At 56.9% G+C, this 13,761-nt stretch overlaps 2 protein-coding genes across 2 annotated transcripts in view; one reads left to right on the top strand and one right to left on the bottom strand.

The window, feature by feature from the left end:
• Positions 1–505: 505 nt before the first annotated feature.
• Positions 506–2,159, bottom strand: GUITHDRAFT_158409 (hypothetical protein; the record flags this gene model as incomplete). Its single annotated transcript, XM_005826393.1, has 10 exons — positions 506–560; positions 664–722; positions 770–835; positions 883–1,005; positions 1,104–1,161; positions 1,235–1,293; positions 1,343–1,418; positions 1,462–1,583; positions 1,677–1,920; positions 2,134–2,159. 10 exons carry the CDS (start codon positions 2,157–2,159, stop codon positions 506–508), a joined length of 888 nt encoding a protein of 295 aa, XP_005826450.1.
• A 533-nt stretch (positions 2,160–2,692) lies between these two features.
• Positions 2,693–13,761, top strand: part of GUITHDRAFT_160010 (hypothetical protein) — a gene marked incomplete at its 5' end in the record, with an annotated part of 14,510 nt that continues 3,441 nt past the window's right edge. Inside the window, 5 exons of the mRNA XM_005826392.1 lie at positions 2,693–2,721; positions 2,990–7,580; positions 7,633–8,766; positions 8,820–12,830; positions 13,078–13,694. Of these exons, the coding sequence (XP_005826449.1) occupies positions 2,693–2,721; positions 2,990–7,580; positions 7,633–8,766; positions 8,820–12,830; positions 13,078–13,694 (10,382 nt within the window). The remainder of the gene's footprint in view (positions 2,722–2,989; positions 7,581–7,632; positions 8,767–8,819; positions 12,831–13,077; positions 13,695–13,761) is intronic.

The raw sequence follows: 13,761 nt of genomic DNA, 5'->3' as shown, positions 1-13,761 counted from the left end.
GGGAGGGAGGGAGAGACTGACAGGCGCGAAGGTCCAAGAGGTTGAGCGGAGTGAAGCTACGCACCAGAAGATTGTGGGGTCCTGCCGGGTCAGTGTGAGGACGAGGAATAGGAGGAGGACGAGGACGAGGACGAGGAGGACGAGGAGGACTGGGAGAAAGGAGGAGGAAGAAGAGGGGGGGGAGGAAGGGAGGTAGAGGAGCAAAGAGTTTGACTTTCCCTGTTAGGTGATCACACCTTTCCGATGGAATCACGAACCAGGTACCAGCTCTTGCCTTAGCCTGTCCTTGCTTACTTCATGCAGGGAGCGGCTCTGGATACAACACCCTCCCGGGACATGCGAACAAGGTGGCTCATGGGGGAGGAGCTGGAGGAGGAGCCGTGGGAGGAGGAGGAAGGAAGGAGTGAGTAGTCAAGGCAGGATTGTAAGACATTGTAAACTATGGATTGTTGTTAACTCAGACTACATCTCTTGATGTTAGTTTCTGTGTTAGTTCTTGACACTGCTAGGCCAGCAGCTTGTCGATTACGATACCCGAGAAGATGATGGCGCCAACCCATCTGCAAGGTCGAAGTGAGGAAGCGCAAGGGAGGCAGGGGGGATGGGGGAGGAGGACGAGTCTTGTGAGGAGAGCAGAAGGAGCAGAAGAGGGCAAAAACTGACTTGTTCGACACAAACTTCTGCATGCAGTCCATGGTGTTGTCCAGGTCGACCGTCCTGATCTGCCAGCAAGTCACCAGCAGGGTCAACGAGGCCTCTGCCCGCAAACCTGCCACGCCATGTGCACGGCTGCCCCCGCAACCCCTACCGCGTAGGGGATCCCCATCCCCGCAAACTGCAAGAGGCTTCAGGAGCGAGACGCCGGCAAACGCGTGCTGGCACCTTGCCAGAGACGAGTAGGGAGGCGACGAAGAAAGAACTCCAGGCTGCCAGCGCAGGTTTCGTCTGCTCGCCGAAGTATAGGGCTGTAGACTTCACGCCCACAAGCTTGTCGTCTTTCTTGTCCTGCAGACTAGTCATCCCCCAACCACCAATACTATCACCACCATCACCAGCAACCTTCCCCCCACCCCCTTCTCCTCCTCTTCCTCCTCCTATCTTGCCTGATGCGCGTAGATGGTATCGTACATCAATGTCCAAGCGACGGACCCGCAGTACATCCTGCCATGCGCGGTCATTTCGCTCAGGGAGGAGACGATCTCCTTACGGCAAACAAACGCTCCATGGGCAGTACCCCAGCACAGCAGAAGAGCCCAGCAGCGCCCCCCAGTTGAAGGCCAGCCCGAGCACAAACTGTCTCTCAGCATGAGAAACTTCAGCTTTGGGAGGGGAGAGGACTAGCCTGAGGGAAGAAGGTGATCCTCTTCATGAGCGGGTATACAACGACCAGGGCCAGGGACGAGGCACCGAGGAGGATGCTGGTAACAGTCAGGCACGCCCGACGCCCGACACCAACGTCACCTGTACAGGTTCATCGACACGAGGACACAAAGTCCTGCTGATAGCTGCAGACCCAGGAACGTCAGGGCCTGCAGCTGAGTGATCTGCCCAGCAGCCAGCGGCCTCATCTTTGTCCTCTCCACCTGCTTCAAGTCAGGATCTGCCGGACCATGAACAGCTGGGCAGAGAGCTGGGCTCTTTTAGGGGAAGGGGAGGGTCCCTCAGGGATCTCGTACCAGCTTGTCGATGTTCCTGTCCCACATGTCGTTGATGGTACAACCAGCTCCTCGCATCACCACAGCCCCGATGGCGAACTTGGTCAGCATCCAGACGTCCGGCAGCGCCCCCGCAGGCGCACAGATGGCGATGCTCCAGCAGCACGGCCACAGCAGCAGCCAAGTCCCAATGGGCTTGTCTAGCCTCGCCAGCAGAAAGTAGGGCTGGATGCTTTCAGGTACGAAGCGGATGATGCCGGTGGCGCTGTTCGAGGACGAGCTCGCAGAACGTCTCAGCACGAGGGGTCCGCCGGGAGGACGCGCAAGGCAGGGACGACACTCGCCGATGTTGGGCCTCGGATATGGGCGAGTGAGAGTGGTGAAGGGCCTGTGCTGTCCTCTCCAACCCTGAAGGAGGAGCTCAAGTCGGCCAGTAGGATCTATGAGTCTGCTGCATTGTGTCGCAGCCATACCTGACGCCCTGCTGGATCTCTCCTCCGCCATCAAAGTAGACCTTTGGGTTGCTGCTCGAGCTACCCAATGCAAGGATCTAAATGTGCTTTCAACTCCTGCTCTACTGCCGCTACACCCTGCTGCTGCTCCTCCTACTACTACTACTGCTCCTCCTCCTCTCAATTCTCTCAAACGTCCTCCTACTCCTATCACTCCCTTCTGCCATCGAGCTACGAGCATCCGTGCCATGGCTGCCCCGACCACCATCGCTCAGTCTTAAACGTGGATGGAACCAAGATGATGGTAGACCTGCTAAAAGTTGTTGTTTTAACCCCCACCCTACCCCCCTTTGTGACCTTGTTGACCACACCTTCTCAGAGAATCTATATCTATGAGAAAAGTTCATTTACTATCTCATAATATCAAATTTAGATGAATATTTTAGTTTCAAATTTTCAAAAATTTATGCGAGGCAGGCCTGTGGACTTCCACCTGTCAAATGTTGTTATGAAATTTCAACTTTCAAGATAAAAGTTTCACCATGGGATCAACTTTGAGGGGCATGAGAGCGGTTTGAAGTCGCGATGCACTTTGGCTCCTCTTCATCATCCTCGTCCGTTTCTGTGATCCTCCCCTCCTCCTCCTCCTCCTCCTCCTCCTCCTCTAACAACTAGCTTCCTCCTTCTGCTGCTCCTGTCCTGACTCCCTCCTCTCTGAAGCCTCAAGGTTTGCGTTATGGTGAGCTCTGACGACCCGCGAAAGGATCACGTCGCGCAACTCATTCTTGACCACTTTGCATGCGATGCATCGCTGAGATCAAAGCTTCTGGATGATCGTGACAGACTGCAGGCTGATCTCTGCTCGGATCGTTGTTTGGACAGCTTCCTTGATGACCCGACTACGACTGCACTGCTGGCGTCGCTACGAAACGACGAGATCGTGTTGGCGAACTCAGTGACAGAGAGAGCCGATGAAGGAAGCATCTTGTTCCACAAGACTGGATCTTCTGCCATCACCATGGACAACTTCCAGACAAGCGTTTCGATGTCATCCTTCGCTCGCTCCCCCTTGCATTCCCTCTACGATTCATTGCACAACATCTACAAGCCGCTCATGTTGCGACAAACAGAGAAGCTTGACGACAAGACCATGGACCTGCTGCAGAACTTGGAAGCAGCTCTGGAGTTCATGGTGAAAGGCCATCGAGCATTTAGCAGCAACCTGGAGGATTGTGTGGGGATCCTTTCTTTGGAGGATGAGGTCAACTTCTGGCACGAACAGAGCATGAGAGACCCTTCTGCGTATGGTGACTTACACGGGCAAATGAGAGATCTCAACTCGATATTTGAGAATGTGAACGATGAAACCTTCGAGTCCATCGAATCCGAAATCATGGAGAATGTAAAAGATGCTGTCGACAACATCTGGAAAGAGAAGATTCCGGAGAGGAGGATGAGGCACTTGTTTGGTTTGGTGGGGGACAAGCTCATGCACCTGATACGCAAGAAGGTCGACTCGTCTGATATCTGGAACATTCCATTCCAACAAGCAGAATCACACTTGAATGCTGCGAACAGCGCTTGTAAGCGATGGCTGGCCGTCACCAAGGAGATGACTGGGGTGATGTGGGTCATGAAAGGGCAGCAGCCGCTCTGGCAAGACAAGGCCTACGTTGACGAGAGGTTCTTGGCGATCAGCATGAGACTGGAGAAGATCTTGGAGCTTCGCACCTCACACGAGGCTCTCAGGACCCTCTTGAGTGAGGACGAGCAGCGAGGCTTGAAACTTGACAACTCTCTGAAGAAGTTGGCTGACGTTCATCCCCTCAGTGTCAGCTCGTACTCGACTGCAGCCTGGACTGCTGCTGTGTCTGAGTATTCTGCGATCATCGAGCCAGCAAGCTTGAAGGTGTCAGAGAAACTAAGGGACATGATAGCTTCTAAGATCATCCCGAACTTGAAAGAAGCCGTGGAGGAACTGAAAGACGTTCGCAAGAAAAAGACGAGCTCATCGAGCGCTCTTGCGAAACCTTACCAAGTTCTCAAAGAATTCGACAAGTACAAGGATCTGATACGCAAGCCAGCGCTGTTGGCGAGTTCCAAGGCTGAGAGGAGACGACTGTTCGAGTACGTGAAACAATACTTGTTGAACCTCAGGGAGTACGCAATGCAACAGACAGACGATTCTGATGCAAAGTTGTATGAGCTGACAAAGAGCAAAAATTGCAGCACAACTGTGAACAACGTGGTGTTGTACTCGCAGTTGATCCACAAGGTGCAGATGATCAAGGGTCTGGCCACCCCGATTTTTGTCGACATTTCGGAGGAGACAGAGAGGGAGGAACATCTGGACTTTGTCTGTGATAACATCTTCAGAGAGCTTGAGGAGAAGAAGATGAATGAGTTCACAACATGGAGGGACGACATGAAGGCAGCCCTGAGAGACTCTGAGCAAGAGGTGGCGATCGACATGAAGGGGAAGCTGATGTCGTTTGACAAGGCAGATGGAAGGCTGAGGGTCCATTACAGTGAGAAGCTTGTCGAACTCATCCGAGAGGCAAGGCAGCTGTGTGCCATCGGGCATCCGATACCGAAGGAGATCGATGAGGAAGTTGAGAAGGCACAGAAAATCTACAACAACGCAACCATCCTCAAGCAGGTTGCTGCCTTCTACAACACTCTGGAGAGCCACATCATCAAGAGCCAGAAGCCGATGTTGATCAACGAGGCAGTCGACTTTGAGAGAGTGGTTAAGGGCGACGGAAGGTCCATCACATGGGGAGACACCAACATGCTCGCGCAGTACACCGAAGAGCTTCAGACCGCCATGAGGCGGTTCACAAACAAGAACAGGAGGCTGCGGAAGGCTCACGAGCAGATCGCTGAGATCGTGGTGAAGCTGATGGAGACAGACCTCGTGAGGCAGCGGGACAAGTGGAAGTACGGGCTGCAAGAGATCAAGAAGATAGTGCAGGAGGTGGCACAGGAGGGGTTTGACAACCTCAAGGCATGGTACGTCCACTGGGACTACCAGCTCTACAAGGCGCTGGAGTTCCAGTACAAGGTCGGGCTCGAGAGCTGCCATGAAACTCTCCCGCAGATCGAAGTGACGTTGTACTTCAAAGACAAGAAGCTGACCTTCGACCCGCCGTTCGAAGACATCAGGCAACGATACTACAAGGACCTAATGCGGTTCATCAACATCCCCCTCAAGTTCAAGGGGGTCGGGGAGACCGACATCTTCAAGAATATCACCGAGTGCAACCCCAAGGGTCTTCAGGTTGTCTTCCAGCAAGCTGAGAAGTTGTTCAAGAAGCTGCTCGACGCTGTTGACAAGTACTCCAACTGGGTGGCTCTTGGCACGGTGGATCTGGACGAGCTGGTCGAGGAGAAGGTGAAGGAGGTGGAAGACTGGGACTCCAACTTCCGGGTCCTCAAGACGAGGACGAGGGATGCGGAGAAGCTTGATGCAACGGTGAAGGTAGACTGCATCACTGTAGACACGACCCCCCTCAAGCAAACGATAGAGAAGCAGCTCAAGGACTTCAACGACGCGCTCGTCAGAAGTTTGAAGAAGTCGGCAGAGGCTGACATGGAGCAGGTGCATGAGTACACCAGGACCTCGCTAGAGGCGCTCGCCTCGATGCCTCAGAGTGTAGACGAGATCGCAGAGGCCACAGGGAAGTGGAAGGCGGTCAACGAAGGTTTCAGTGGGTTTTCTGAGAGGAAGCTGAAGATGGAGGAGAAGAGCAGGTTGATCAAGCTGCAGGGAGGAAGCTCGATCGACTTCTCTGAGCTTCATAGGGACTGGGACGAACTTGAGCTCAGGCTCAGTGCGCACGCCAAGAACGTGGAGGAGCAGAAGGAGAAGTTGCGGTCGCTGATCGAGCAGCAGATCAAGAGCTTCCGCGAGTCCATCACCAAGTTCAGCGGGAGGTGGAGGGGGATGAAGCCGCACGGGGACGAACTGAAGGACCGAGAGTCGGCAGAGAAGGCGATAGAGATAGTGAAGGACCTCGACACCGAGTACTCGTTGCTGGCAGATACTGCTGTTAAGATCAAGCAGGACTGCACTCAGTTCGAGATGTCCGAGCCCTCCTTCCCCGAGCTGGAGGAGCTGCAGGAGGACGTCCAGCAGACCCTCTCCTCATGGAGGCTCTACGATGAGTACACTAAGGAGATCGGAGACATTGAGAATGAGGCCTGGCTGGAGATCAGAGATCGTCTCTACGTGCTCGACGACTTCCTGGCCAAGTGGGCTGACAAGGTCAAGGGCAAGGACATCGACCCGGTGGTTCGTTACCTGCTGTCGGAGATCGAGAGGCTAAGGAAGAACGTCCCCTACCTCAAGTTCGTCAAGGGTGACGCGTTCACTCAAGAGCACTGGTTCTCTCTGTTCCGCCTCCTCGAGTTCCCCAAGGGGGTCGACCGGTCGAACCTCAAGCTCCGCTACTTCCTCGACTCGAGCGACCTTGTGGTGAGCAAGATGAACGAGATCAAGGACCTGCAGGCCCGGGCGACGGCGGAGCTGAGCATACAGGAGGCGTTCGACGAGCTGCTGAAGTGGGGAGAGGAGACGGAGTTCACTTTGATCGAGCACAAGGACTGCAGCGGGAGGACGATCAACCTGATCAAGGAATGGAAGGAGGTACAGACACAGGTGGGAGATCACCAGTCTGTCCTCCAGGCCATGAAAGACTCCCCTTACTTCGGCAAGTTCGCCGTCCAGGCTGAGGACTGGGACAGAAAGCTGTCGACGTTGGGGATAGGCCTGAGCGACCTCAACACCATACAGAGGAAGTGGCTGTACCTCGAGCCCATCTTTGGGCGAGGAGCGCTGCCTCATGAGCAGCAGAGGTTCAAGAGGGTGGACGAGGACTACCGAGACATCATGGTGGACATCGTGAGCAACCGGCGGGTGGTGTCGTTTGCCGAGATCTCAGGGATCCTGGAGAAGCTGCCGGGGATGATCAACCAGCTGGAGCGATGCCAGAAGGCTCTGAGTGACTTCCTGGAGGAGAAACGCTCCAAGTTCCCTCGCTTCTACTTCATCGGGGACGACGACCTGCTCGAGATCCTCGGCCAGTCCAAGAACCCGACGGTCATCCAGGCCCACCTCAAGAAACTCTTCCAGGCGATCTTCGCCGTGGACTTCTCCGAGGACCAGAAGCACATCGTCTCCTTCAGGAGCCTCGAGGGCGAGACCGTCGCTCTGCTGAACCCGATCGAGATCACCGACGTGGTGGAACAGTGGCTGTCTGACTTGTCGACCGACATGGTCCTCACCCTCAGCTCCTCGCTCTCCGAATGCATGTCCACGATCGACTTCGGCGTCTTCCCCTCCATGATCCTCTGCGCAGTTGAGCAGATCTGTTTCTGTGCCGACGTGGAAGCTTCGTTCTCCAAGGGCGGGTTGCATGGAATAGAGAGTGCGCTTAGGGAGAAGTTAGCTCAGTACACAGGTTTTGCCGCGGTGAAGTTGCTCTTTGTTGTCTGACTTGTTCCCTCTGACTTTGTTGCCGCAGACCTCTGACCCTGTGGTCACCCTGAAGTTCAAGTCGACGATCCTCGACCTGATCCACGACCTCGACGTCCTCAGCCAGCTGAAGAAGGAAGGAGTGGTATCTGCCGACTCCTGGCACTGGCAGAAGCAGCTTCGCTTCTATCTCGAGGACAACAAGTGTGTGGTGCGCATGTGCGACACTCAGAACTCCTACACCTACGAGTACCAGGGCAACGACCCGAAGCTCGTCCACACGCCCCTCACCGACAAGTGCTTCCTCACCCTCACTCAGGCCCTCCACCTCGGGTACGGCGGGAACCCCTATGGGCCAGCAGGAACAGGCAAGACAGAGTCCGTGAAGGCGCTGGGGCAGGCGCTTGCGCGGCAGGTGCTGGTGTTCAACTGCGACGAGGGGATAGACTTCAAGTCCATGGGCAGGATCTTCACAGGGCTCGTCAAGTGCGGCGCCTGGGGCTGCTTCGATGAGTTCAACAGGCTCGAGCCCGAGGTTCTTTCAGCTGTCTCCCAGCAGATCCAGACGATCCAGGGCGCGCTGAAGGAGAAGCGACCGAAGCTCAACCTGCTTGGCACGGAGATCGACGTGAACCCGGACTCTGGCATCTTCGTCACCCTCAACCCAGCTGGGAAGGGATACGGAGGCCGCTCGGAGCTCCCCGACAACCTGAAGCAGCTCTTCCGCTCTGTTGCCATGTCGGCCCCCGACAACGCGCTCATCGCCGAGGTCATCCTGTACGCTGAGGGCTACCGTCACGCCAACGTCATCGGGGCGAAGGTGGTGGAACTGTTCACCCTTTCCAGGCAGCTCCTCAGCCGCCAGCAGCACTACGACTGGGGGCTGCGAGCTCTCAAGACGATCCTCCTCATCAGCGGGAAGCTGTTTGCGCTGGAGAGGAGGACGAAGGAGAGTATCAGTCAGAAGGAAGAGACGGAGCTGCTGATCAAGGCGGTGAGGCTGAACACCCTCGCCAAGTTGACCTTCGAGGATACCAAGAAGTTTGAGGACCTGATCCTTGACATCTTCCCCGGCATCATCGTCTCCGACGCTGTCTACAAGGACCTGGAGGAGGCGATCGAGGCAAGTCTGGCGGAGATGAAACTAGACCTCCTGCCGTCACAGATGAAGAAGGTCGTTCAGGTGAGCGCCATCGTCTTACTTGCTCTCCCCTCACCTCTGACTCTGTCCAACAGCTCAACGAGAACCTCAGTCAGAGGATGGGATGCGTCATCGTCGGGCCCAGCGGGAGCGGAAAGTCGACCCTCCTCCGCATCCTCCGCTCGGCCCTGGCCAAGTTGAAGCAGGAGGTGGTGATCCACACCATGAACCCCAAGGCCATGCCGAGGCAGCAGCTGCTGGGGCACATGGACCTCGACACGCGCGAGTGGTTCGATGGAGTCCTGACGGCGAGCGCGAGGCAGGTGGTGAAGGAGCCGCCGGAGGTCCGGAGCTGGATCATCTGTGATGGCGACATTGACCCCGAGTGGGTGGAGTCGCTCAACTCAGTGCTGGACGACAACAGGCTGCTGACGATGCCGAGTGGGGAGAGGATCCGGTTCGGGCCCAACGTCAACTTCATTTTCGAGACCAACGACCTCCGCTTCGCCTCCCCAGCCACAGTCAGCAGGATGGGGATGATTTTCCTCTCCGAGAAAGACATGCAGATCAGCTGCCTTGTCAAGGCCTGGGTAGACCGGCAGCCCGAGGCCTCGCGGCCCAACTTGACCGCCTGGCTCGATCAGTCCTTCTACAAGGGACTTGACTGGGTCCTACTGCAGCCGCCCAGCATGTTTGTTGTGCAGACAACCAAGGTGGGGATAGCGCTGAATGCTCTGTCGTCCTTGGTAGGAGTCGAGCTACGAGAGCAGTTCGCCTGCGCGCTGTCTCGCGGGCTCGGAAGCATCTTGGTGACGAGCGCGCGGCAGAACCTGGCCAAGGAGATCTTTGAGAGTCTGAATGAGCGGCCGATCAGCACGGACAGACCGCTGGACACTTACTTCGACCTGGAGGCGAAGAGCTACGCGGAGTATGCCGCGAGGACGGACTCAGAGCTCTCAGCCAAGGATCTGATCATGTCCTCTCCGACCGAACGGGATCTGCCGGTTGTTCTCACCAAGGACCTTCTAAGGACGAGCGACGTTTTTGCTCCGTGGATGCAGAATTTCGAGCCTTTCCTGCTGGTGGGGCCGGAGGGCTGCGGGAAGAGCACCATGCTTCGGGCTCACTTCCAGAAGTTCCGCAACGTTGAAGTTGCTGTCCTCAACTGCAATGCACAGACGTCGGCGATCCACGTGATCCAGAAACTGCAGCACTCCTGCACCGTCAACACTTCGCAGTCAGGAAGGGTGTACCGCCCCAAGGCAGAGAGGCTGATCCTCTACCTCAAGGATATCAACCTCCCCAAGCCTGACAAGTACGACACGATCCAGCTGATCTCCTTCCTCCAACAGATCATTCTCTACCAAGGGTTCTACGATGGGCTAGAGTGGATGGGGATCGAAAGAGTCCAGCTGGTTTGCTCCATGAACCCTTCAACTACCATCGGACGGCACAACCTCACCACTCGCTTCACCGCCATCCTGCGTGTCGCCGCCGTCTCGTACCCGGAGAACGACCAGCTGCAGCTGGTCTACTCGTCCTACCTCAGAGCCATCTTCTCCTCTTACATCCCCAAACATCCCACGTGGTCGGACAAGAAGAGTGTGGAGAGGCTGGCCGGCACCCTGATCCAGTTCTACGAGAGGCTCAAGACCACGTTTGTGGTGGACGAGCACAGGCACTATCTCTTCACCCCTCGTGACGTCACTGCCCTCGTCATCGGGCTGATGAGGTACGAGATCACAACGCACGAGGTGCTGGATGTCCTTGCGTACGAGGCGCAGAGGATCTTCAGGGACCGACTGGTAGGAGAGGATGCGATGAGATCCTTCGACTCGTCTGTTCTGGGCGACATCCTGAGGACGGAGTGGAACCACAAGGTCGACCTGAAGAACACGTTCTTCACCACCTGGCTGTACGCAGGCGAGAAGAACGAGAACTTCCAAATGCTGGGAAGGAGCGGTGGCGAGGACCTGGAGGCAGTGATCCAGCAGGGTATCACTCTCTACGAGCGAGAATTCAAGGAGCTCGACATCGTCCTCTTCCCCGAGGTCGTGGAGCGCATCGCTCGGCTGGACCGCATCCTGTCCCAGCCTGGAGGCTCGGGCCTGCTCATCGGCAGGCCCGGGGTGGGGCGACGCACTTGCCTCAGCATCGCCTGCTACCTGCACAAGATGGAGATCTTCATCCCCAAGATAGGACGGGGCTACGACATGAAGCAGTTTATCAACGACCTCAAGGTCTGCGTGCAGGTCACGGGGGTGCAAGGGACCCCCTACGCGCTGTTCCTCGAGGACTACCAGCTGGTCGACAGCTCGCTCCTTCAGGTCATCAACGGACTCCTCAGCTCCGGGGAGGTGCCGGGCATGTTCACCTCGCAGGAGCTCGACGCCATGACCGCGCCTCTGCAGGAGGAGTTTCGCAGCCAGGGATACAAGTACAGGAACCTCTACTCCTTCTTCGTCAGCAGGGTGCAGAAGAACCTCCACATTTTCCTTAGCCTCGACCCTCTGCACCCGGACTTCCTCCTCCGTTGCGAGAGCAACCCTGCCCTCTACACCCGCTGCACCATCCTGTGGCTCGAGACTTGGTCCAAGCACGGGATGAGCCGCGTCCCTAAGCATTTCCTTCAGGATACGTTGGAGCAGATGGACAGCGCGGATGCCATGATTGACAACATGCAGTTCCTGCACTGGAGCGTGACCAGCCTGCCGGTGTGCCCGAGGGACTACGTGACGCTGCTGCACACCATCAAGAAGCTCTACGAGGTGAAGCGAGGAGAGCTCGAGCGGCAGACCTCGTTCTTGAAGGGAGGGCTGAACAGGTTGGAGGAGACGTGGGATGTTGTAGAGACGCTGTCGAAGAACGCGTCGGACCAGGAGCTGCAGATCAAGGAGAAGGACGCGCAGGCGAAGCAGAAGATGTCGGAGATCAAGCTCAACATGCAGGAGGCGACGCAGAAGCGGAGCGAGGCCGAGGAGCTGAGCCAGAAGCTCAAGGTGTCGGAGGCCGAGATGCAGGAGAAGAGAGCCAAGGTCGAGTCCGAACTGGCCGAGTGCCAGCCCGTCCTGGAAGCAGCGAAGCTGGCAGTGGGAAACATCAAGAAAGACAACTTGAATGAGATCCGATCCTTCAAACTCCCGCCCGAGTCCATCAGAGACGTGCTGGAGGGCGTGCTGAGGCTGATGAACAACCAGGACACGTCGTGGGTTAGCATCAAGAGGTTCATCTCTCAACCGTCAGTCATCCAAGAGATCCTCAACTTTGACGCGCGGCAGATCACCAGGGACGTGAGGGAGTCAGTCCTCGAGCTCCTCCACCAGAAGGCTGCCTCCTTCCGCTCTGAGAACATCCAGCGCGTCAGTTTGGCTGCGGCTCCCCTCGCCTCCTGGGTGAAGGCGCAAGTGCAGTACTCCGCTGCTCTAGAGCATGTCAAGCCGCTAGAGGATCAGCTGCAGAAGCTGGACAAGTCGCTCGAGTCCTCCAGGCAGAGGAAGAACGAGTGCGACGTGGAGATCAGAAAGGCCGACGAGACGGCGAGCAGGCTGAGCTCGGAGTACGAGACGCTGACGAAGGAGGCGGCGGAGTTGAGCGTTGAGTACAAGAAGGTGAAGGAGAGGCTGGACGCTGCTGAGAACCTGCTGGGGAAGCTCAAGGACGAGAACGACCGTTGGAAGCTGCAGATGCAGGACCTCAACGACCAGATGGGCCGGCTGCCGCTCAGCGTGCTGCTAGCCTCCGCCTTCATCACCTACCTCGGGGGCATGCCGGAGGACATGCGGTCGCGCTACTTGCTCGAGTGGTGCCAGAGGATGGAGCTGAGGGACTTTCGCTTCATCGACAAGATGAGCACGGAGACTGAGCGACTCAAGTGGAAGTCCCAGGGCCTCCCGGGCGACGACCTGTCGACAGAGAACGCCATCGTCATCCAGAACTGTCAGCTCTACCCCCTCATCGTCGACCCCTCCACTCAGGCGGCAAAGTGGCTGAGGACGATGCTGGAGACCTCCGGGCTTCCTCTGGAGACCACGACCCAGCAGGACCCAAAGTTCCTGCAGAAGCTCGAGCTGTCTGTCCGCTTCGGGAGGGTTTTTGTGATGGAGGAGGTGAGAGCGTTCTTGGATCCTCGAACTCCCCTTTCTTCCCCTCTTCACCTGGCCCCCCTCCCCCTTCATCCCCTACACATACATCCTCCTCCTCCTCCTCCTCCTCCTCCTCCTCCTCCTCCTCCTCCTCCTCCTCCTCCTCCTCCTCCTCCTCCTCCTCCTCCTCCTCCTCCTCCTCCTCCTCCTCCTCCTCCTCACTCCCTTCTCTTTCCATTCTTTGCTGGTGGCTCACTGGGATGCTGCGCAGGTTGACAAGCTGGAGCCCTTCATGTTCGCGCTGCTGAGGAAGGACCTGGTTCGGCAGGGCCCTCGTTGGATGATCCAGATAGGAGAGAAGCTCATCGACTTCAACGAGAACTTCAAGTTCTTCATGATCACCCGGAACCCCTCCATCGAGGTCCCTCCTGACGGCAGGCCGCTTATCACCGACGTCAACTTCAGCATCACCAAGTCGGGGCTGGAAAGCCAGCTCCTGGCCCTCACCATTCAGCACGAGAAGCCGAAGCTCGAGGTGGAGAAGAGCGAGCTGCTGCAGAAGGAGGAGGAGCTGAAGATGTCTCTCTCCGAGCTCGAGAAGCAGCTCCTGCAGCAGCTGGCGGAGTCGCAGGGCAACGTGCTGGAGAACAAGGAGCTGATCCAGAAGCTCACTGACATCAAGAACTCCAGCATTGAGATCAAGGATGCGTTGAGGAACTCAGCTGAACTCCAGCTGAAGCTCGACGACGAGCGCGAGGTCTACAGGCCCTTCGCAAGGACGGCGTCAGGGACCTTCTTCCTCATTCAGGCACTCAAAAGCCTCAACTACATGTACCAGTTCGACCTCCCTACCTACATCTTCCAGTTCCAGAACACCCTGAAGAACAGGTAGAGGAGGAGGAGGAAGTGGGGGGGGTGGGGGGGGGGGGGGGGTGGGGGAGGGGAGGGAGGGAGG

This window comes from Guillardia theta, assembly GCF_000315625.1.
Source record: "Guillardia theta CCMP2712 unplaced genomic scaffold GUITHscaffold_75, whole genome shotgun sequence".
Classification (NCBI taxonomy): Eukaryota; class Cryptophyceae; order Pyrenomonadales; family Geminigeraceae; genus Guillardia; species Guillardia theta.
The sequence above is the reverse complement of the archived record's forward strand: the minus strand, read 5'-3'. Positions and strand labels throughout refer to the sequence as shown.